A 24,902-nucleotide genomic window follows, 5' to 3' on the forward strand; every position below is an offset into this window, starting at 1 on the left:
ATATAATGTTATATTGTATATTTAAATAATAACATTTATCATTAAAAAATAGATTAAGGTTACTCAATTGTTTTATTGAATACTTCAAATTACATTGTCACATTAACAATAAATTTAATAAGTTAGTAATCCAGTTACAGCAATTATATTTCTATGATACATTAGTGGCTTTCAAAATCAAACTGAATATTAGATTATGAATTTTAAAAAATACACATTGAAAGCTGTACATTTATTGGATAAGATTTGTTTTATAAACAATCAATTCAAAATAGTCATTTTATAAAATTATTACACCGATATCTACATAAAAATGTTCTATTAACATTTATAGATGACCGAAGGGAAATTACTACTACATAGAAATTCAATTACTTATTTATTTGATGCCAATTTGGGTATTAGCTGTTTTTCATATTCTAGCAGGCGTTCCTTTTGTTGTTCTCGCTGCAGTGCCTCCTTTTGTTTTTGCTGTTGTAATTTAAGAGCCCTCTTCTGTTCAACAATAATAATAAATTTATTCAGATTATATATTGAAAATTAAAAAAAAAAAAACTTTCTACTGTAACAAACACTATTTCAAATAAAATCTTGGATATTACTAGCACTTGCCAAGTCTTGGTAATGCTTCCCACTAAACATGGCACAATATTAAAGATTATTAGGCATAGCTCAGGAAAGCAATCAATTCGAGCAGCCTTTCATATTTTCTTGCTATTCTAGATTTTGCAATTTTTTCAATAATAGTATTCCTATTATATTCATCAGATTCTACTTTGACAGTATGCAGGTATTAAAATTCAAAATGATAGCAAATTTTTGATGGGCAAAGATTGGACCAATCCTAGTTTTCTGAAAATTAGTTTTAGTCAGTCACATGTGGTTCTATATCCACATATGTTTTTGATTAATTTGCAATTAGTAAGTTGTACTAATCAGTTAAAATATTTTCTTTTTGATATGTTGAATTCATCTTTACTTACAAATCTTCCGGTCCATATATGTCAGATTACTACATATTTACTATAATCTCTAATCAGTACAATCAAATACTAATTTTGTCCAATGGGAACAAACCTATGAATATATGACTAGTAAACATTTTTGGTATTTGCCGGTTATTGAAGTTGCATTATCTACGTACTGTTGCCGGGTAAATTAGAATTTCATATGATTTTAGAAACTGTTCATTAGCTACGAAACCATTTTTGAGGTGTCAAGTATACATTTACAAAATATAAATTTAAAGTAATGATTTTGCAAAATGCAGTTTCGAAAATAAAATTAACAAAAGCATATTTGAATACTCTTCATATTACATATTGATAAACTTTGAATTATAACAACTTTAAGTAATATTCAATACTAAATTATTTGTAAGCCATATAACTGAATTTTAATTTTTACTTTCAGTAGTTCTGTAACATCTTAAATTTAGTTTGTAAAAAAGTTTAATTTTTGCATCTAATATTTTTTGTGCAAAAACTAAAATAGCTTAAATAAGACAAAACATTAAAAAATCTCTCTAAGCATAAAACGAGCATTTTCAATATTCTATCTGTAATAATTGTTCATTTAATACTTATTAATACATTGTTTTTTAATATGGCAGTTAGATGCAGTAAGTCCTTAAAGTCCTCATATATTTACTCAACAGTATCAATTTTATCAACTAATAAAAGCAGCAGTTGAGTGGAAGAAAAAGGTATTGATATTATATTGAAATGGCAAACCAAAAGTAATTTATTAAAAAAAAAAAAATCAATAAAATATTAAAAACTGAAGATTTTTTAAGAGTCTGTTGAAACTGAATCACCATTTATTCAATTCCAATGTTCCAGTTTTAGTTCTACAACTGAACTAAAAAACATCAAGTTCAGAATTCTCCCATAACAAGCAATGATTTAAACAAGATGTTTATTACAGATTAACTATCTGTTGAAAGTGAAGAACCACTTTGAAGTTTCCATAGTAAATAAAAGTTCTTTAATGATGCCAAACTTAGATTAAGAATAAACCAAACTGTTTTTTAGCATTAAAGTTGTTTACTTGACTACACACTCAACCTGAAGGTGACCAGTTTAAAATGTCAAAAGTATTTGTTTAATTAAAAACTTTGCATGCTGAAAGACAGTTTTGGTTTATCTGTTGAATATCATCATATTTAGATTTTTCAAAAATTGCATTACTAATAACTTATTATAGATTCAAAATAGATTACCAAGCAAAAAGTTTTAAAAAATTAAAAACATAAAAATATAACTTAAAAGTATATAAAAAACACATGCATTTTTTTCAAAGTATATTTATAATAGTAATAATTATTGGGATTAATTTCTCATTTTAATATTTATAAAAAAAAATTACCTTTAACTTATTAGTTCGTTCATGTAAAACTGACATCTCTTTCTTGATATTTTGAAGTTTCAAATGATAATGCTTTGCTCTTGCAAACTATTAAAATCAAAAATGTAACTGAATATGTATAATTACCAAGTTTAAGATTTACAATGTTATGTTTTAAAATTTTCATTATATGCAAGAAAAAAACCAGCAACAAGTTAAGATTTTTTTTCTACTTTTATTTAGTTGATAGAAAGTTTTTAAAACTAAGCAAAATAATTTAAAATTATGGAGAGAAAGTTTAATAAATTTTGCACTCAAAAAATTTGCAATTTGTCAATTTAGAGGCAAAATATATAATACAAGTCTAACATTTTAGAATGTATAAAAATAATATATTTAATAAAATTTGAATAGAAACTAATAAATATTTCATAATTATCGAGTATTTAAAAAAAAATAATTTAATATTAATATATACATATTACAATTTTGTGTGTGTCCCAAAAGTTTCCATACAGTGATACAAATCAAAGTGGCAAAATAACAACCATTGAATACTAGTAGTTGGTCACCATGCAGTGTTCTGGGTTTTCTTCATGTGTAACACCTAAACAGAATCCAGCTTCCACATAGGAAGTCCTATCAGAAGTTACCTCATTGGCAGATCACCCATGTGTTCCTGTTGCCTTACTCCATCAATCCACCGAAATCTTAATGCTGACATTTTAATATTTTATGAATAAACTTACATTTCACTTTTGAATGTATGGAAACTTTTGGCACATCCTGTGTATATACACACACACACACCTATATATAAAGCTGGGGGGAAAAAAAAATGGGCATTTTCTTTGTCACGGTATGCCAAAAACAGCCACTAGGGCACCCCTATCATTTAAATTAACAATATAAATTATTTTATATTTTTACAGTATAATAATCAGTATATTATTATTTTTATTTCTATTATTTGTAATTTAGTATGCCCGATACCGGCATTGGGCCTTTCGACTTACGTACATATACATGCATACATACAGGGACAATGAAAACAAAAAACAGCAGTTAACAGATAACACATTATCAGCCTTAATTTTATGATCAACTTTTTTTCCTTGCCTGATTTACAAGATGTCCCCCGAGAATAAAATAGACCTGTCCGAGCGATTTGCTTAAATACAAATCCAACTATCCAAAAACTGCCGTTTTCGTTAGTCTACCGCGCGTGTGGGGGTATTTGTGAGAACACAGGCTAGTGCAAATTATTTGATTAAAGAAAACCTGATTTTATAAATTAATTTCACCAAACTGGAACAGGAAAAGAAAATCTCATGTCAGAGAGATAACGTTCAGGAACTTCAGAACTTTTCCTCGGCAGACTGTACTTCCTCCATGAACGACACGGGGAAATAAAACCAAAGTCACAGATTAGAGCAATGGGCCACATCACCAAAATGGGCATTGGAATGCCAGGGGAAGACCTCAGATAAAATGGAAAAGGAAAGATGACAATATGAGTTGACCTGTCAACCTTTTTATTCCCCATGTGTGTTCATCCCTGCCATGCTCCACTGCCAATCCCTTTGACCTCCTGTTCACCTGACCTTAGCCACCTTTAACAACTGAACACTAACTGAACTGGACTATCCAGGATTCCAGACCCACTCCAACCAGCGGAAGACATGACACTTTCCCTTCATCAAGACGACCAAGCTGATTCTACTGATCCAGGTATTTACTGACATGTGTAGGAATTTGTTATCTCTCTCTCTCCCCCCCATGTGACTAGAATATATTCTAGACACTCCCATTTATGTTTTGTTCTTGTAAAGTCATTACATAAAATAAATTATTGTTAAAATGCATAGTGAAGTGCGTTATTTCCGGATCTCCCGTCTGTCTAACTTTACCTTTTCCATTTGCCCACATTCATCCCCATATGTAGCCACTTGCATGCATTCCACAATAAAGGGGGGAATCTAAGGTTTCTCTGCTAACCAGAAAAAACAGTGGTGTAAGTAGCATAAAATAGGGGCTGCTTTTCGAACTCCATAAAATTATTAAATTATATGCAATTGAAATGTTATTAAATGAAAATCATTCAAGTAACACATTTAAATAATCCAACATATATGGAGATAACTTGCCAATTACACTACTCACATCTTTGATCTTCACTTTCAGATCAATTTAGAAGCTATAACCATGCACTTACTTCCTACAAATGAAATTTAACAGGATGGAAACTTTAATCAAATATATAGATATTAATTTATCAGGATATAACTTGGCTAATTATCAAACTAATTTGATTATTAATTTGTAAAATTAAATATTTTATAATACATTTTAAAAAAATGTTCCTGTTAGAACTATACACAATACATTTTTTTAATGGAAAAAGCAATACTTGTGGAAAAGAACCATTTATTATAAAACTAGGAGCCCTGGGACACCCCCTAGTGGGCATTCTTTACAAATTTCATGATAATTAAAGATTATTATTTAGCATTATTAAAACATTCTATAAATACTTTAAAAATAGTTTAATTTGTTTATTTACCTTTGCTGGTAACATTTGCTAGGGCACCCCTAGTGAGTGTTAATTTAAATAATTTCAAACATTTAAATTAACAATATATGACACACAATATGTTTAGGGACACCTCTAGTGCCCGTTTTCGGCATACCATTACGCAGACGGACAGGCACGCGTTTAATAGGTCATATATATATATGAGTAAAAACAAAGAGTGTTTATTTGCAAACTAAATATGTAGGCCTATTTGTTGTAAAACTATCAATTAAAAAGATTAGTGATAGTGAGAATTATTATACAAACAACTGAAGTAATTTTAGAGAGCAATAAATTTAATTTTAACAAGTCTAAAATTAAACTTATATTTAGTATTACAAAAAAATTTATTTCACACTATTCTGCAAATAGGCAAGGTCAACAGATAATAAAGTGCAGATATTTTGCTAACAACAAAAAACTTTTTAAACAAGTTTTTAATCCTCTTAATAGAATGTCCTCGGTTTAAAATTCTAATTCAAAATGCATTATAAATAATTTTTAAAAGACATTTTCAATCCATTTAGCTGGCCATTTGCAAGCTTAAAATGTTTTTCACTATTAAGATGTATACTTCTACTTTTAAATTAAAATAAAATTTTCAGTTTTATTTTTTACATTTCATAATTTCACTCATCTGATTAAAATTTGAGAAATTTCAAAAGTGCATTAAACTTTGGATTTGAAATATTTCACATTAACTTTACAATTTTTTTTAATCTCTTAAATATAACTACTTCAAATAGCATTACAGAAATAACTGAAATGATTAAACACAGTAAGACCCCGCTTAACGCTGTTTCGGTATTACACAGTAGTATTGGAATTAACCGAGATCGCACGCAGTGTTGGGATCAAGGCATAATATCAAATTTTAAAGCTTATTATCTGCGGTGGACATTCTGACAACTGATTGATAAAACAGATTAATGGATTGTTTATCTGCTCCGAGATTTTTGGAAAAACTATCATCATGGCTGCTGTAGACAACATCAATCTTTCCTGGAATGAGGTGACCGAGAAATGTTTTGAAAGGAGTATGGAAGAATGTGTGGCCGGAGCTAAGCAAGGACATTGACACAAGAGAATCCATTGTTGATGACGATGAAATTGTCAAGCTAGCTAATGAAACAGGGTTGGATAATATAAATGTGCAGGATATTGAAAAATTATTGCAAGTTACAACTGGAGAAAGTTTTTCCAACAACGATCTTAAAGAATTAGTAGAACAACAGGTGCATGAAGATGACGAAATTAACATTTCTGAAGATGAGGAACAAAAGAAACTTTCAACGGATTTTCTAAAAAAAGTTTAGCCAGTATAACGGAAATAATAGATCAGTTTATACAAAATGATTTCAATTTTGATAGAAGTTCAAAGGCAAGACGAAGTGTCATGGATGCAATGTCTTGCTATAGACAACTGCTTGCTGAACGAAACAGGAAAAGGCAAACGACATTAGATGACTTCTTCACAAAGAAACAAAAAGATGTCAAATGAGGAAGAACCTTCCTCATCACAAACATAACTTCTTTACTCAAACTTTTTTTTTATTTTCATGAATGTTTTATGAATAAATTTCAATATTAGCAATAAATAAGTCTATAATTAATGTAATAAAAAAAGTATTTAACAATAAATGTTACAAAATAAAACAAAAAACTGATAAATTTTCCTATTATCTGTTCTGTTTCACGTATCCCCCTTATTTACATGTCAAGACGACCCCGCTTAACGCTGTTTCGTTTAGCGCTCTGTCGTCTAGGAACGCATCCCCCGCATTAAGCAAAGTCTTACCGTATAGTTGAAAATACTATTCAATGTAATTCATTACTATACAAAATGTCAAGAAGTCTGGCATCGTAGGAAAAAAGATGAATTTTTCTCTCTCATTCTACAGGCCATGTCGTCTGAGCAAAGAAACTAAAAATATTTTATTTTTATTTCATCTAAATTAATTTTTGTACTGAATTCATTTGAATTCATGTACTGTGCTTGTTAACCATGTATTGAAAACAATGACAAGCATACTGAGTAACTTCTACAACCAAGTTTTTGTTTTAACTTTAGTTTCTTTATGATGAACTTGAGACACTTTTCATATGCTTTAAAGTAACTTAAATGCAATTATTTTTCTGCTTTAAGATCACTTACTAGATCATCCAAATGGTACAAGTTGGTGCATTCTGTAAATCTTGTATTTTCTTGCTGAATAGTTTCAATTAATATACTCTGATTTCTCCTACAATTTTAATATTAAAAGTATCAGTATTTACATATAAGTTTACAATACAAAATATAATATATACTTACGTAAGCTCTGTTAAATTACTAGCTGTATTTTGCAAATTATCTACATAAATGGATAATAATCCTGAAGAGAGTTTGTTTATTGCATCTTTATCCAATGATATTTCATCATCTGTAACAAAATTCTTTAATACATTTCTTAATTATAATTCTATAATTTCTTTATATATGTACACACATTAAATTTTGTTTGTATTTAGTTTAGTTTATATTATAAAAATAGCTTTATTTACAAATTTATATATCTTTATCTTTGAGGTCAAAATGCAGAGAGAGTGATGGCCACTGAGGCCTCTAGTTAACAGAAGGACTCATCCTACCTACCACCTTGAAAAGGCACTTGCCAAGCTTCTAAGTTGGCTACCTCCTTCCCCTTCTTGTTATATCTTCCTCCATTGCAGCCAAAACACCTTTATCAGCTGCATCAGATAAACTGTCCCCAATAGGTACATTTTCTACAAAATGGGTGTTGTCGCTCTACCCCTCTACCTCAGTCTGAGGCAGTTATGCTTGCCAATACACTACTCATCAAGGAGTGCTTTTCAATGCAGCAAGTCAGATTTGCAAGGCTTTATGTTACCGAACAATTATTTTCAGTTCAGTGGGGAAAATATACCTGCAAAAACCAATGGGCTCACCACTGTCTGACATACTAGCAGAATTGCTCAAGAGAGGGTTTTTAGTTTCCCCCTCATGATAGCATACCCATCGATATATCTGAGATATCGAGACGATAATCTTGTAGCCTGGAAAGACAGAGGAGGATTTTCTCATCCTCAGATACTTTCTTATGAATATTTACTCTACTATTGACTTTACCTGGGAAAAAGAAAATGGGGGAAAAATTGTGTTTTTAGATCTAAACATCTCAAAGTCCCAGGGAGGTATAACATAATCTGTGTTCCATAAATTTAACAACATACCCCCTTTAATCCCTAACACAGCATACCATCTGCAGCATTACATAAATGCAACTATAGCCCCTTTAATTAGAAGGGCCTTTCTGTTGCCTTCCACACAAACTGCTATCAATATCGAACTTACTGCCATTCACTCAGCAGTAAATGTGGCAGGTTATACTAATTCCAAATGTAAGTATATCTTGAACAAGGTTAAAAGATCTTTTTCCTGCCGCCCACACATCCCAAAGGAATGCACAATTGTCTATCCCTCATTACTGTTCTGTGGTCGCATCACTGCCCACATTTGCCATATTTTTAGACAACATATGCTATTTCTGCTGTTCACTCCATGACCAAATCTCAGGAGGCTGCTATGCCATGACAGGGATGCTACTTCCATATTAGAGAAGTCCAGAATATACTCTATCCCATTGGAAAACACATCTGGTATTCACACCCACTACATAGAAGTGACAACCAGAATGTTATCTTGTCACATCTCTGAACACCAACATTCCATCAGGGCAGGCAGGTGTGACACTGAACTAACAAGGATGGTGTTACAAAACCACCACACCCTGCTGTGGGACCATGTTATGATGTTCAGGTATTGCAATCAGAGAAGCCTGGTGTATGTTTGGGGAGGCCTCCTTACCTTTTACTAAATCCATGCAACTCCCCCACGCTTGAGTTGATTGCTATGTGGGTCAGCTTGTATAAAAGATTAAATCATCATCTCTAGCTCCTTCTCAGTGTCCATTCAACATATTATGGCACATGCGCATTGTCACCACGCGCATGTTAATTTAAATTCTTTACGTTTAGTTGTTGTAAGTTTAGTTTGTTCTAAAGGATTAATGCCATTAGTTTTAATTTGAAATCTTTGTTGTTCAAAGAAAAAAAAAATTCATTTGAGATTGTCTGCCTGAGGATGTTTTATAGCACATCAAAAGTGCTTGCAAATATAGTGGTATTTATATGTAATTAACACCTGTGTGATAATTTGCTTTTCTCTTGCTATATCTTTATCCTCTTGATATTTCAGGGAGACAAGCATGTTTATAAAAAAAATACACTCATTTGCTTTAATAATCCACTATGTTTCTATTAAACTACAGAAGTATCAATTCTGTCATACACAGTTGGTTTACAGGAAATTTCAAAAAAGTTATCCCATTTAAAAAATGAACACTGATCATCCAGATCATCAACATATTACCATTTAATATGATCAATATGCAATTCCTTTAACTAAAAAAACAACTTTTTTGGATAGATTAAATACTGGTGAAGAAGAGGATGCTATTTAATAATCCTAAGAGAAGTCAATGGTTATCAGGAAAAACTGCCAAAGTCATTCCAGCCAAAGTCATGGAAGAAAATTCCAGCTATGCATATGATAGATTTTAAAAGTTTAAAATCTGGAGAAATGATTAATGCAAGATTACAATGTGAACAACTAAACTGTCTAAACACTGCAATCACTAAAAATATCATGCAATAGCCAACAGAAGCCATTATGATTCGATAATGCTAGACTATTGCAAAATTCTGGGAAAGAGAAGTTGCCTGGGAAACAATTCTGCAATTACCAAATTCCAGATATCTTATCAAATCTGACAGAAATATTGCATGTCTTTAAAACAAAAAAAAATTTTGCTTTATCAATTTTTATTATAAACATACCATCCTGGAATAAATCATTAAAGACTAAATAAATGAGAGTAAGATAAAAAAAAATTGTATATGAAAAAAAAAATGGCCAGTATTAGAGAAACTGCCTACATTAAACACCTTCAACTATCATTTTAATTTCATGCTTATAAAAACAGAAAAATTTAAATAACAGTTGTGGGCAATCATCATCTGTTAAAAATAGGTTTACATTATGAAATAAAGCAAGGGACAAGGATTAGGTACACAAAACATTAATACAAACAAGACAGAGATAAAGGTTGACAAATAATTGGCAACTTTCTTTTTTCCAGCCAGTACTATTAGCTGCAGTCCACATATAAAAAAAGTAACAGTAGCCTAAGTTTACCTAATGAAAGCAAAAGCATACATGCGCATATATATATATTTATTATATTTGAGTACTACACTAAACTGGACAGCTATTATATTTTCAGGGGGTTAGTCACTTCATAGCCCTCCTGCAGCTTTGGTGCTGTTTACACTCACTATATCAAATTACTTACCCTTACTGTTCAAATCAAGTTTTTCTTTATCAGATTTATTGATTACTTCAGGAAGAGAATCCCTTTTTTTCTCAAGATTACAAGCATTATTTAATTCTTCTGACAATTTTTCTTTTACCTCTTCATTTTGTTCAATAACATCAGTTTTATTTTTACAAATAATAGTAGGTGAATTGAAATCTTCAGAACTGTTCATTTCTCACCTTCCTCTAGTAAGTAAAATAAGTTATAATAATTTTAAAAAGTTTAATATACTTGAACGCAAATCAAATATAATAATGATTATATGTTGTAATAAATATCACTTTTTAAATTCAAAATCTGAGTACTAGTAATAGTTGTTAATAATTTGACTTCGTACAGTACAATAGATTTTTCAATACAATTTGATACAATAGAGTAGACTGTTCTATAAAGCAGTCTTAATAAACTAAAAATTTATGGCTGTACTTGACATCTCAGACTAATATAGGCTCTCTCATCTCACTATTTAGAATTTTAAAAATATTTGTCAACACCCAACATGATATTATTCTAAGCTAATAAAGATTTTCAATACCTTTCAATAAAATGCCAATAAAGTACCCTGAAAATTCCAAAACAGTTTACACTTTATTCTGTATTATCTATTGTCTTGCATCTTAAATGGTTTGATTAATTATATTCAAATTTTGCACTTATGACTCCTGTAAAATACATTATTGTATGCTTAAAATCTTAGCATTTTTGATAAAAATCTACAGCAGTCTTGCTAACTTCACTAAACTTTAAAAAGCTGAAATAAAAGAATCTGTTGACTTTTTGAAAATTATACTTTTACAAAAGTTCTTCTAGCCAATTATTCTACTCCAACTTTTAAGTATTCAACTAAAAACAGTAAAACAGCTGTTAGGTTTACCTAGTTCTAAAAAGAAATTCAGGTCTCTTGGAGCACTTTCAACACAAATTTAAAGTCATCCCAAAATTTTGAAAAATCAAATTTAGAATATTAAAAAGCTTTTTAACTTGAATTTTCTTGGTTTACAGGAAATTTAAAAAAAGTTATCCCATTTAAAAAATATGGTGTTACAACACCACCACACCCTGCTGTGGGACTGCTATGTGGTGCAAAATACAAACATGATTACCATGTTTGTATTTTGTAATAAGTGACATTGCTGATGATCCTGATCCAGAAAGTTCAAAGTACTCAGGACTTAATAACTAGCACTTGTTTTGATTGTTCTCATTTATTAGAATTTTATTTAAAACAATAATTCAACTCTGCTTGATATTTTTTGTATCTTATGTCTTTTCAGATACATAATGAGATTATTGTTGTAATGCAACATCATTTAACTGAAAGTATTAACATTGTATTGGTAAAAAAAGAATTGTATGAAAGTATATTATCAATCTTATTGTTGAAATACTTCATAAAACAGGCTTGTTCCAGTTCAAAAATGAAAACAAAACTAAAATAGAACTACATTCAAATTAATAGTTATAAATCTGATGAGGAGACAAAACTGTTTCAAAAATTATTTAATTTTGATTAAAATCTTCAGATTAAATATTTTTTCATTTCTACATTTTTTTTAATAAGGAATTAAATAATAATCCAAACATTTCTTTTTTGTTTTCTTGTTCTTACCATTTTCTTGTAATCGTATTCTTTCTGCAATTGTAATCTTACTTGTATTTAGGACTGACATATGAGCTGTTGATTTTGAAAGTGGGGCAAGTCCATTTTGTGTTATTGCTACAATTTGAATGAGTTTAAAAATATTCATAAGCAGTAATAGACTTATGAAATAAGAAAAAATATAAAATAAATTTAAATATACAATAATGGTTATCCGTGTTAGGTGGAAAAAAAAATCATGGCTTTGGTATGCACCAATGGACTTTCCTCATTTTCAAAAGCAATGATTTCAAAACCAATGAGCAACAGACAGAAAGGCTGTTAGAAATGCCTTAGGGGTCAAAACATCAACCTCTCTTAACTGAATGTCTAAATGTAAAAAAGAAACGTAACACCTGATGAGGGGTGCAAGTTAGACCAAAGATTGCACCCAAAATGCATAGTAAAATAAAGAATAACGAAGATAAAACCCAGTAGTCTGTTTCTGATGAAATGTGGTCCAGATAAAATAACAATTGAACTTATCGTTCTTAACTGTAAAGTTTCATCAATTATTTTTTTAAAAAAATATTTTTTAAAGAAATTGATTTTTAAACAATATAAAGAAGCCACACAATTGATATTACATATCTGTTACTTATAGAAAGCAATGATTTGTTGAAAACATTGATTTTCTTTGAATGGAATATAATTATAACAACAAAAAAATTAAATATTTATTTACTTTATTTTATTTCAACATTTCATACTTCTTTCAAAAAGCTACAATAAAACAAAAAATAAATTTAATTTTATAGGAAGAAGTGGATAAAATAATAAAATATTCAGTAATAAGTTGCATGCGTATAATTATAGATGATGCAGATTTTTAAAGTATTCATGATGAATAGGTGGTACATAAAGATATGGCGGATTTATTACCTTATTTTTCTTTAGAGTGGACTTGCCTTGCTTTCAAAATCAACACACAATAAATATCGTTGATGGTATAAATTACTAGTAACAAATTTATGCTGATATTAAAAAGATATTTATTGTGAATTGATTAAAAACATAAATTTTGTTAATTTGTAATAATTAGCTTTAACTAATTTTTTTACAAAATGGACTTGCCCCACTTTAAAAATCAATGGCTCATATGCAGTTCAAAATCACAGCTTAAGTCACAGCTTTTAGACACAGTAAATAGTCAATTTTAGTCTACTAATTACTTTAAAGCAATGATTAGTAACAAACAGGTAGTCTAAGCCACAATATAAGATAAACTTCATCCTAAAATCAGCTTAAGGAAATCTTAGGTACAATGAATATTTGATATTTGTTAGTCTGATTTTTGTATATAAGATCAAATAGGAAAAACAATCTTAAATTAGTGCATATGGTAACTTTAAAAAATTTTTCAAAAATATTACTTTCTAAAAATCATAAATTTTACATTAAAGCAATTTTTCATGTTTTTAAAAATTTATATACAATTTCAAGATTTCACTTACTATTCATCTTATAAAAAGAAATTAAGAATATTTTTTAGAAAAATTATAAAAGTTCTGTTTTTAAAAGAAGTACAATAAATCCATGGACAGGGAAAGCAAATTTAATATTAATCATTTAGTTACTGTAAAGGTAACTAAAAATTTTGCATCTCTGGAACAAACAAAGACAAGATCAGATCTTCATAGCATAACAGATAATGTACCTGCCTAATTTGTAGCGGTTTAAGATGTTCCTGGTGGGGTGTGTTGACCCCACCAGGAACATCTTAGGTCGCTAGAAACCATAGCCATCTATAGAGCTAGCCAGTTAGTCACATGCGTCAACCAAAACAAGGAGCCAAGTCTATCACTGGCCTGGCAGTCCCTATTAGATGCCAACCTGCAGCTACCTCCTCTAGCACACAACCGCGCATGTCATGCAGGACTGACTTTGTCGAAATGACATTCAATCCCGTTGAATTCCATACACTCTGTTCAAAAGGATTCCTAAGCTAGTTGACCTGAGGAAGAACTGCATGATACTTCGAAAACGTTTGTCACCTGCTTTATATCTTATACACATTACGTATCAGTAACAAGTTTAAGAAAGTGCAGATTTTACTCTAGTACTGAAGTTGGAGTCAGTTCTGTATTTACCCTCAAAATCTTATTTTTGTGTCATTTGATTTGGTTGTGTGTTATTGCAGACTTAATAAATTATATTATTAAAATACACTTTTGGCCTTATATACAGGGTGCATGGAAAGTTCTATCAATTTTATTTTTGTGTGTTTTTGGCATTTGTCATTGCATTTTTTGTTATTTTTTATGATTTTATTGGATTGTACAAAAAAGATTGTATTGGAAAGTGCTCTAATCATTTTTTTAATCTTTAATTATGCTAACGTTATGTCTCATGAAAATGAACGTATCATTGTTGTTGAGTTGCACAAGTTGGGAATGAAGACAGCAGACATTGTTCGCACGACTACACAAATGCATTGAAGCTGAAGGAGGCAATTTTGAGCATTATTTGTAAATTTTTTTTGCTTATTGTTATTGGTTAAAATAAAACTTATTGTTCATTTAGTTTTGTAAAATTTATTTATTTGTACAGTATTTTTATACTATTGAAGTATTTCAAAAAAATTGACAGAACTTTTCACACACCCTGTATACTAGTAATAGAAAAAAAAAGGGTGCAATTTTTTTCATGGCAATGATACAAAACAAAACCCACTATATTAGTGAGTTATGTCTGTAGATTTTAAATCAAAAAAAATGATAAACTTTCATATATATCAGCTTATTAAAAATATTTTGCAGCTCTTAAATTTTAAAAAAATTTTAAGACATTTATTAAAACCAAAAAGTATACTATTAATAAGTAACAAAATTTTTAAAAATTTCTGTAATAAATCCTATAAGCATTTAAAGAATATTTAATCTCCCATTTTTATTAGTGACTAGCTGTGTTACCTGTCACTGATGAGAGATACTCTTTAGGTAAGTAAATATAATTTTACAAAATAAATATCTGCAGAGAATTGTTACAGATTCATATCAGAATATTCCTATTAAAGATGTGGAATATTTTCTACATAAACTTGTATATCAGGAGGTTATTCAATAACATTGTGTTTTATCATCAGGGGCATAAATAAAACAGATTTGCAGCTACTAACATGAGCATGCAACAGAGTTGGTCATGTGAAAAGCAACTGCATCTGAGGTCAAGTCCTGCAATTCTCAGGCTTTGGCTGTTGACTTGTTAATGGTCATTGCAAAGCTAGACTGACTGGAAATTGTAGACATTTAAATTCAAATGGGTAGTTTGTTGGGATTAATGGTATGCTATTAAAATGATATCTGTCCTTGAATTTGGAATGTTGGCATGAAATTTCTTTCAAGTATTTAGGTGGCACCAAAACTTATCATTTGGAAGGCATTATTGTAAGCCCTAATGTACTTTAAGAAATGTTTAGTGTCATTTAATAGTGATAGAAGAGGTTCAGGAGGGCAAGATCATCATCCAGTTTAACTTTGCCAGAAGAGCAGCACATCCTGTGATTCATTTTTCCACTTCAGAGAACTACAGTACCCAGATAAGTTATCCATAAACACAATATTAGCTGATAATGAATAATTTAAAAGTGTCATAAATGAAGGCATTTTGGAGCTTTTTGCATCAAGGAATCATAGTACTCCTAGACGGAAATCCATCACAGTTGAATTTAATTAAATGTAAATCTTGAGATGTGATGTGATAAACCTCCTCCTGAACAAACAGATTCAAAATATGAAGTTTGGTTAAAATACATTCAGGTATTTTCCTGTGATGCAGCAACAAACATTTTGACTGCTAGTTTTATTTATATAGATATAAAGGGGGAAAAAACATGCCACAGATCCAAGAATCTAAATCTTATCTACTGAAGAAACTGATTAACACCAACTTACTTCTAGCAACTTAGCACTATACTGATTCATAAATCAGCACATGCCTTAATAACTCAGGACAATTTAATTGAAACTTAGCTCATGTTTTCAATGACCTTTAAACAGCCTTTTTAAAGACCAAAGCACACTAGACCACAAGACCACATTAGCTGAAAAGTTTCTAATCATCAGGCTGTAAAAATGATGGAACAATGGAATATTTGATTGAATCAAATGTTCCATTATTTATCAATCATCATATTAATTAATATCATATTATAATCATTTGATGTTTGAGTTTATGCATGAAAACATTGTTCCTTTATTTTAACAAGCTGATTATACACAGTGCGGCAATTAAATTCTGGGACTGAAGCTATATCTCAGCAACCAGTAGCGACATCTGTTTAAATTTTATGTCATATGAAGTTTGGACATATATGAACATAACCTAAAACTTTTATTTAAATCGGTTGACATTTATCATTGTTTTTGATATTTTGTTTATCAGTTTATTTTGTTACATGTCGGAAAACAATAATGGAACAACGTGCTGTTATTAAATTTCACGCTAAACTTGGCACAAGTGCCACAGAAACGTTCAAAATGATGCAAAAAGTGTATGGAAGTGAGTGTTTATCACGGTCAAAGACTTTTGAGTGGCACAAGCGATTTTTGGAAGGCAGACAATCACTGGAGGACGACAAACGTGTGGGAAGGCCAATAACAATTCGAACAGCAGATTCGATTCAAAAAGTGCAAGAATTTGTATCCAATGATTGCAATGCAACACTGAGAATGATGGAACAGGCATTAAACATTAACAAAGAGACAATACGACAAATTCTTAAAGAAGATTTGGGCAAAACAAAAGTCTGTGCTAAATTTGTTCCGCACACACTAACCCAAGAGCAAAAATTGATGAGACTAGAACATTCCAGAGAGATTGTACGAACAGCAAATAACAGCTCAACCTTCCTCAAATCAATTGTTACTGGTGACGAGACCTGGTGTTTTCAATATGACCCACAAACAAAACGTCAAAGTGCCGAATGGAAGTCAAAATCATCACCTCAAGCCAAGAAAACACGAAAAGTTCCATCAAAAACCAAGACGATGTTCATTGTTTTCTTTGATAGCAAAGGCATCATCCACCGTGAGTTCGTCCCACAGGGTCAAACAGTTACCGTTGCTTTCTACTTGGGAGTTTTACAACGATTAATGAGAAGAATTCGTTGAATTCGTCCAGAATATCGCAATTCTGATGACTGGTGTTTGTTACACGATAGTGCACCGAGTCACACATCATTGATTGTTCGTCAATTTTTGGCACGAAATCAAGTCTGTGTGTTGAATCATTCGCCGTATTCCCCCGATTTAGCACCATGTGACTTCTCTTTATTTCCAAAAATGAAAATGAAGTTGAAAGGACGCATTTTTAATGATATTGAAACCATCCAAAGAGTCTACGCACATTAGAGGCAATACCAAAAATTGAGCTTGAGTAGGCATTTGAATCACTATTGAATCGCTGTAAAAAGTGTATTGAAGCAGGAGGAGAGTATTTTGAATAATTTAATAAAAGGATTTAAATAAAATTGTTTTGTTTCATTTTTATAGATCCAGTCCCGGAATATAATTGCCGCACTGTGTAGCCTTTAAAAAAGGCCAAAAACATTAGCTAAACTTCAACGAAAGCATCTGAGATATTGAGGCATGTGCTGATTTATACAAGTTCACTAGAAAACCACGCAGAAGTTAGCACAACATCAGGAACAGATCTACATAGGGACTAATAAGGCTTAAGCCCTAGACCCACCAAGTGTCAACGGCTCACAAAAATTGAATTGAAAAAGTATTAAAAATTTACGATATTAACAATGAGCATTTATTGTATAGTAACAAATAGTTAATAATAATATTATAATAATTTATAGCATTACTTGTTTTATTGTAATCAATGTAAAAATTCTTAATCTAACAAAAAATGGGGCCCCATTGGACTTCAATAAGCCCTTGGCCCCAAAAAACCTAGATTTGCCCCTGCACAACATTCACATTTGTGAACTAGCCTCTCTCAGGTGTACAGAAGATGCACGTGAAAGTAGGAACAAATAAATAACAATAGTTGGCTGCAACTATCACATGATTTTGACATCACATCTCTTCAGCAGGTGCACTTCCAGATATCACAGATGTTTAATTACAAGTCATGTTTGACTAAAAATAATCCATTTTCTGTACAAATAAAGTCTTCTTAAATTAACAGCATCTTAGAATTATTATTATTTAACAAAACAAAAAAATTACAGTTGATCTCAATTCATAATTCAACTTAGCAACTTTGAAGTCATAACTCAAAATCAGCAAATTCAAATTCCTCCAAATTTTATAACCACATCACCAAATCATATAACTCACGTGCTTGGGATATTTACTTTTAACCTGAGTCACATATGAGCTGACACATGGGAATGTGTCAGACTACAGGTAGTTTCTTTCATGAAAATTTGAAAAACTCAAAAGTTAATATTTTCCTAACTTTAAATCAGAAAAATCCAATGTACCATATTTACTTGCATATAGGACAAGGTATGACTTTAAAGAGCAAATTAAAAAGAAAATTAGATTTATTAATACAATTCTAATTTTATTTTGTTTAATCAGAAATAAAATATCAAATGTATGTAAATGCACACATTGTCCCACAAAAATTACTGTTATTTTAAACTTCAAGGAAAAATCTTGTAAAATCAAGAACGTAATTTGTTCATGTAAAGCTGGACAATCGGGAACCTTTTTTGCCAATTCTTAATAGTCGAATTCACTCTTTGTCGATTACACTTACGAGTTTCTCCGAATTCTGATTTCCAAATAATTATCTGTTTTCACGTAGGAATGAATTAAAACTTATAAAATCGAGTTTCCATGTAATTTTAGAATTTAATTCAAAAGCTTTGTTTTTCCCATTGCTATTATCTTTACTCCTGACAATACACAAGAACGATTCAAATGACCCAGATAAAATACTTTTGTTTTTAAACACCGGGTGAGAATCCGGTAAAAAATGTAAATACACAGCCAGTAAATACACAGGTCAAATATTATTGCAAAAATGAAAAGAATCCTCTGCTCGCACATATAGAACAACCTAGGGTTTTTAAGCAGTGAAAAATGAAAACCTAGTCTTATATGTGAGTAAATACAGTACATTTTTTACACTACATGACTAGTTTTCAAGCAAAAAATAGCTAGATTCTCAGACTATGCAATTCCTTGCATGTGAAAAGAATGTGTGCCTGCTGAAATGTGCTTAAATATTTCTTTTGTACCTTACATGGTGATAAAGAGGAACAATATCTAAAAAACTGGGAAAGAGTGGCACAGAAGTCTTACATATAACTTCACATAATCTAAAAGAAAGGAATTAAATGCACAACTAACTTGGTATTTAGCAGATAAACATGGTTTCACCAAAATGCCAATATGAAAAAAACTTTGATTTTGTTGTATACATTTTTCTAGTAAAAAAAATCATACAACCAAATGGTAGAGAACAAATTTAATAAGTTTTTAGCTGAAGCAACAGAAGTACTAAGTTGTACAAGAAATAAAAATCTACTAAATAAGGAAACAGAATTGGACGACAACATATGTATAATTCACTCATAGTATTCAGTTGTTTTAATGTTATTTCTATCATAGTCAAGTGCATCAAAATTGATGAGGTGTCAACTGTTTCTTTTTCTTGTCAATCTTTTCCCCAGAAAGATTGGCTGTTTTTTCCCCCTAGCACTGTGCACTGTTTTGTTCTTGCCAGGTCAATTGCTCCCAAATCCTTCTTTCCTTTCCAATTGGTTCCTTCTGTCTCCGGATAGAAATAGACCCAATCGTGATACAAGAAAGGTCAAATCACAATGTTAATGTGACACTGCATCTTGATCTTGGACAATGGGACATTTAAACAAACTGAAACTTTTGCTTTCTTGCCTGTCAAAACAATTTTTATTAGGCATCTTACGATAATTTATTGATCAAAATTTTTTTAGCACAGAGTTCACTGTAATTTTGTCCCATTTACTAGCACCTAGTGAAAGTTCTTCCCGATCCAACACAAACTTAGGTAATCCAACAAATACTTCTATTATTTTTAATCTTCACATTGTGTTTATCTTTTGAAATTTCTTTCCCTAGTGGAAAGCTTTTTAAACAAAATTTAGCAAGAGGGATCAAATCTATCCAGAACATCACACTTATATAGCTTAGTATTCAGATTACATAACCGTTTCCTTCAGGCTAATATTGGAGAATGGACATCTTGGTCTGACTAATACATGTAGAATATAGAACATTTCTTTTGGCAAGATTTTGTGAAATGTGCAGACCAAAAAGGTTAGAAGAGGCACAGCTGAAGTGTCTGGATATAGTAACAAAAGAAGTGATTAGAATAAGAATTCTGAATGAACTAGGGGAGAGAAAAATGCAGAAGCCAACAGGTTGGGAGAAATTGAAAATGACAAGAAAAAGCACAAATTCACAAGTTATAATTAAAAAGGATAAAAGTCTCTTAAGTGAAGTAAAGTTTTCTATTTTCTTCTTTTGCTTCATCAAAATAAAACAGAACACAATCACTATCAACTGTTCTGCACCAAAACTTGTTAAACTCACCATGTATTGGATACATTTTCTTCTTATTAAAATGTCTCATGTGTACACTTGAAATTATTAAAATATAGTACCTTGTTCTATTGTTTATCTAATAAATAATTGTTGTAATATTACTGGTTGATTCTTTTTCCTCTATTACAATCCAACTGAAAATCCAAGCCTTTACTTTTTGTTCCTGCATGCAAAACACAAAAATTTTCAATCTGACTATAAATGCCAATTAAAAAAAAAAACCCAAAAATAATTAAAAAAAATAAAATAAGGATATCAACATTTTACTTAATGGAGATAAAATCAAGCAAGTAAAAACATTCAATTATTTGGATACATCAATTATGGTTGACTAAGTTGTCCATATTTTCCATAGGCTAGCAATAACATGGTTCTCATTTAATAAATTGTACAAAATCTGAAATACTAATAAGATCTAAAAAAAAAAAAATTTAAACTAAAGTAATTTACCAATATCATAATTCCAAATGCAATTCATGGTTCAGCAACCTGGATAATTATGAAAGAAGCCAAAAAGCTAGAAGCCTTTGAATTGAAATGTTTAAGGAAAATAAATAGCAAGTGGACTGACAAAAAGACAAGCATAAGTTTTATTTGACTTCAATACTCTTAGCTGTTTAGGTCATCGCTTATATTACATATATTTAACACAAACCCTGTTTAAGAAATCAACTATAGACTAAGATATAGCTTCTTTATATACAGGGATGCTTTCTACGAGTAAGACTGAAGCTAAAAAATATTCTGACAATCATAAAATTCACAAAAAGTCAATTGCAGTAGTAGAAACGTGTGGCAAGATTAACATCCCAGAGATTTCCAAAACCTACACTGTATGCTATAATTGGCAGTGAAGTGAAGAAAGAGGGATACTTGAAAAAGTTTTTGAAGTCATAGGGAACTCAACCTGAAATGGATGTATGAGTATCATACTGATATAGGGCTTTCCCAGCAAAATTTTTAGACTGACTACATTGTTATTTATGGTTTAACTTTTTACAACATAGTTTATAAAATCAGAGAAACATTGAATTTTAATAAAATATATAAATTAATAAAAAAATTAAAACAAGAAAACCATAAAAATTAATTACATAATTTTCAATTTAAAAAAATGAATTAGCTTTTATAAACCATTTTAATTGTATTAACAGTGAAGGATATTGACAACTAAATTGGTTCAAAATGCCAGAATTCCTTGAACCGATACTGCACAAGTTATTAGTAATTACCATATTTGTCAATAAATTCAGATAAAATGAATTCTGAAATATGATTAGATGACAACTTATTACCATATTATTGTCATATTAGTTTGTAACATGTATTACTTAACTTCTTATAGTAAGAAATTAAGAACTTTGGGAAAAACTATATTTAAAAAAAAAAAAAAAAAAAAAATTAATTTAATTTTGCTTGTGAATTTTACAGGATAATCCAAACTTTATGTATTTTAAAGTATTGGGTTGGCCCATAAGTTCTGGTGCTTTTTTTTTTTAAGTGAAAATTTTGCATGAGAAATAAAATGTTTTGGCAATGTGTTTTATGTTATTCAATAGAGAATTGTGTTCTCTACAAAATAGTGTTTAGTTTTTTTATACCTATATACTTTTTGTTCTTTTCAGGTCAATAATGGAGTGTCAAGTTGACAAAAGAGCATTTTTGACACCTTCCTAAGAGGCATGCTTCTTCTCCATACACTTCACAAATCTCTCGAGCAGCTACTGTGGCTTTGGCACCTCGATTATGCAGAAAAGCACCTTAGAAGTGTCAAAAATGCTCTTTTTGTCTACTTGACACTCCATTATTGACCTGAAAAGAACAAAAAGTATATAGGTATAAAAAACTAAACACACTATTTTGTAGAGAACACAATTCTCTATCAAATAACATAAAATGTTTTGGCAATGTGTTTTATTTTTTACACAAAATTTTCATTAAAAAAAAAAAAAAAAAGCCAGAACTTATGGGCCAACCCAATAGAAAACAAAATCAAAACAGTAAGAAGTATATTAAAATGCATTTATGGAATTCAAAACTGCCAAACAAACAATTTCCCTTTACAAGAAGGTAAGTTCAAAATGGCAATATTTCTATTTAGAACAATAAAATTTTCACAGGTTATGTTCCTAATATCTTTTAACAATATATTTTATATTCCAATCATACCAATGTAATAGGATTACTTTAAAGCAGTTTTGTCTAGATAAGTGAAAAAAAAGAAAACAAATTTATAAAACCTGATTTAAGAAATAAACAATTTTTTCTCAAGTCTAAAACTGACGTCCCAACTACACCCAGAGCAAGATCCAGCTGGTGGCCCACGAATATATTCGATACAATCACTAATGAAAAAAGTAACTACTTTTTGCATATATGGAATATACACAAAATATTTGTACCCACCTATCTATGATTTACATGTAATTTAGCCTGCCAATTGAAAAAATATTTGTACCACTGGTCTAAAAACAAAAAGTGTAATTGACTATATTTTTAATATTTAAAATTCTGCAGACATTAATTGCTGATTTTTGTCACAATTTAAGATTCAATTATTATTATTATTAAATAATTTATTTGTACATTGATATTTAAGAGAGAAATATTGAAAATCTACAAAGCATATTAACTAAAAATCCTAGTTATAATTTTTATTTAATAAAATGAATCCATATAATAGTAAAAGTCCATAAAAAACATAACATATCTTTAACTTTCCTAATATTAACAATTAGACCATAATTATTCTTAATTATTATGCTTCAGTAGTTATAATATTATGTATAAAAAGAATGATAACTCACCAGAGCGCAACTTCCAATGATTATCTACATAAGTCCCATAACAGGATTTAAATTCTAATTGATGCGATTCACCATTCTCGCACCTGATCGTCTAATGACGTAATGAAGTCTTCATTTAATCCAATTGGTTGCTCTCGTCATATGACATGGATATTACGTAATGTTGCAATGTACGGATTTTTTACGAACCAAATCTTTCATAAATTTTAAGTTTTTAAAACATAATAATAATAATAATTAATTAATAATTGTTTAGATTTTAAATAAATTTAGAAAAAATTTTAATTTTAAAATATTTGTTGTTTTAAAATAAAATTTAAATAAAAAGTATGCGTTTATTTAAATATATGGGACACTTTAATCATAATTTTCAGTATTTAATTTTCCATCCTTTATTTTTAAGATATTAAACTTTTTATTATCGTTTGGCGTTTAGTTTATTTTTGTCGAATTATTTTCTCTGTAAAATAGAGGGGGAAATATAATAAATAAATAATAATTAATATGGTGGCTGGATAGCCTAGGGCGGGGGTAGGCGACCCTTGATACATGGCGCGCCAATGATATTTTTTCTGGCACGCAACCCAGAGTTCATTTAAAAATAAATATCCAACTTCTTTTATGTTCTTCGTGTTTTTTAAAGAATTTAGTCGGTTTCTAAATTATGTATTTATGCGAATTTTTGATCATTTGAAAAAGGTTTCTCAATATTTAATACTTAAATCCCCAAAAATTTCGGTTGGCACGTTAGAAAATTTTGTATCGTAAATTCAGTGATTTTGACATGCACACTAAAAATGGTTTCCAAATTCTGTTCTAGAACCTAAACCAGGTATGGCTAACCTTTTTGAGTCTGCGTGCCATATAGCAAGCATTTGTACAGTACATTTAAAATGTTTATGCGTGCCATAAGTTTGGACTGATAAACGAATAAACGAATTAATTAGAATAAATATAAGAATCTGATTGGAAAACGGATGATCGGGTGATAAACCGAAAGGATGTTTGAAAAAGAAAGGTGATAAATCGAAATCGCATATTACGTTACGTGTTAGATGATTTTTCTGACGTGCCATAGGTTCCCCACCCCTGGCCTAGACAGTTAAGAGGGTTAGCCTACAACAGTGTTTCTCAAACTTTTTTGTCCGGTGGCACACTGAAATTATTAAACAAAATTCACGGCACCCCTATTATTATTATTATTATTATTATTTTATTTTATTATTATTATTTTTTTTTTTTTGCTTTTTTACAGTTAGTAAAGATATGAAAGATGAAAAGTCTTTGAAAAAAATAAAAGTTTTTTAAAGTAAGTAAGTTTATTTCCAAACAACACAAAAACATTCAAAGCAAAAGTTATTATTATAAAGGTATCTGGTGATAAAATGAGCTCTCAATTTTTTATGATTTACTAGTGCTAATTGATTCCTTAGCTTTGCTACCAGTAACCACTTCTTGATCATTAGAATCTTCACGTTTTCTTTTTTTAATGAAAAAATTATTCATGATATTGAACGACATAATTAACTTCAATATTTTATTATA

General features: G+C 30.0%; 2 protein-coding genes across 3 annotated transcripts; one reads left to right on the forward strand and one right to left on the reverse strand.

Moving 5' to 3' along the window:
* Positions 1–53: 53 nt before the first annotated feature.
* Pldn (Pallidin) lies at positions 54–23,488 on the reverse strand. Of its 2 annotated transcripts, none has more exons than XM_067274402.1 (6): positions 23,358–23,488; positions 10,336–10,544; positions 7,236–7,341; positions 7,077–7,164; positions 2,368–2,454; positions 54–495 (listed from the first exon to the last, which is right to left on the reverse strand). In XM_067274402.1, exons 2-6 carry the CDS (start codon positions 10,529–10,531, stop codon positions 376–378), a joined length of 597 nt encoding a protein of 198 aa, XP_067130503.1. In that variant the 5' UTR covers positions 10,532–10,544; positions 23,358–23,488; the 3' UTR covers positions 54–375. The 2 variants fall into 2 exon arrangements, with proteins under 2 accessions (XP_067130503.1, XP_067130501.1); XM_067274400.1 differs by having other exon boundaries at positions 7,236–7,344.
* LOC136978625 (protein GVQW3-like) lies at positions 16,411–17,109 on the forward strand. Its single transcript, XM_067274363.1, has one exon. It carries the CDS (start codon positions 16,411–16,413, stop codon positions 17,107–17,109), a length of 699 nt encoding a protein of 232 aa, XP_067130464.1.
* Positions 23,489–24,902: the final 1,414 nt, after the last annotated feature.

This window comes from Centruroides vittatus, unplaced genomic scaffold, assembly GCF_030686945.1.
Source record: "Centruroides vittatus isolate TY-2023 unplaced genomic scaffold, ASM3068694v2 contig_549, whole genome shotgun sequence".
Classification (NCBI taxonomy): domain Eukaryota; kingdom Metazoa; phylum Arthropoda; class Arachnida; order Scorpiones; family Buthidae; genus Centruroides; species Centruroides vittatus.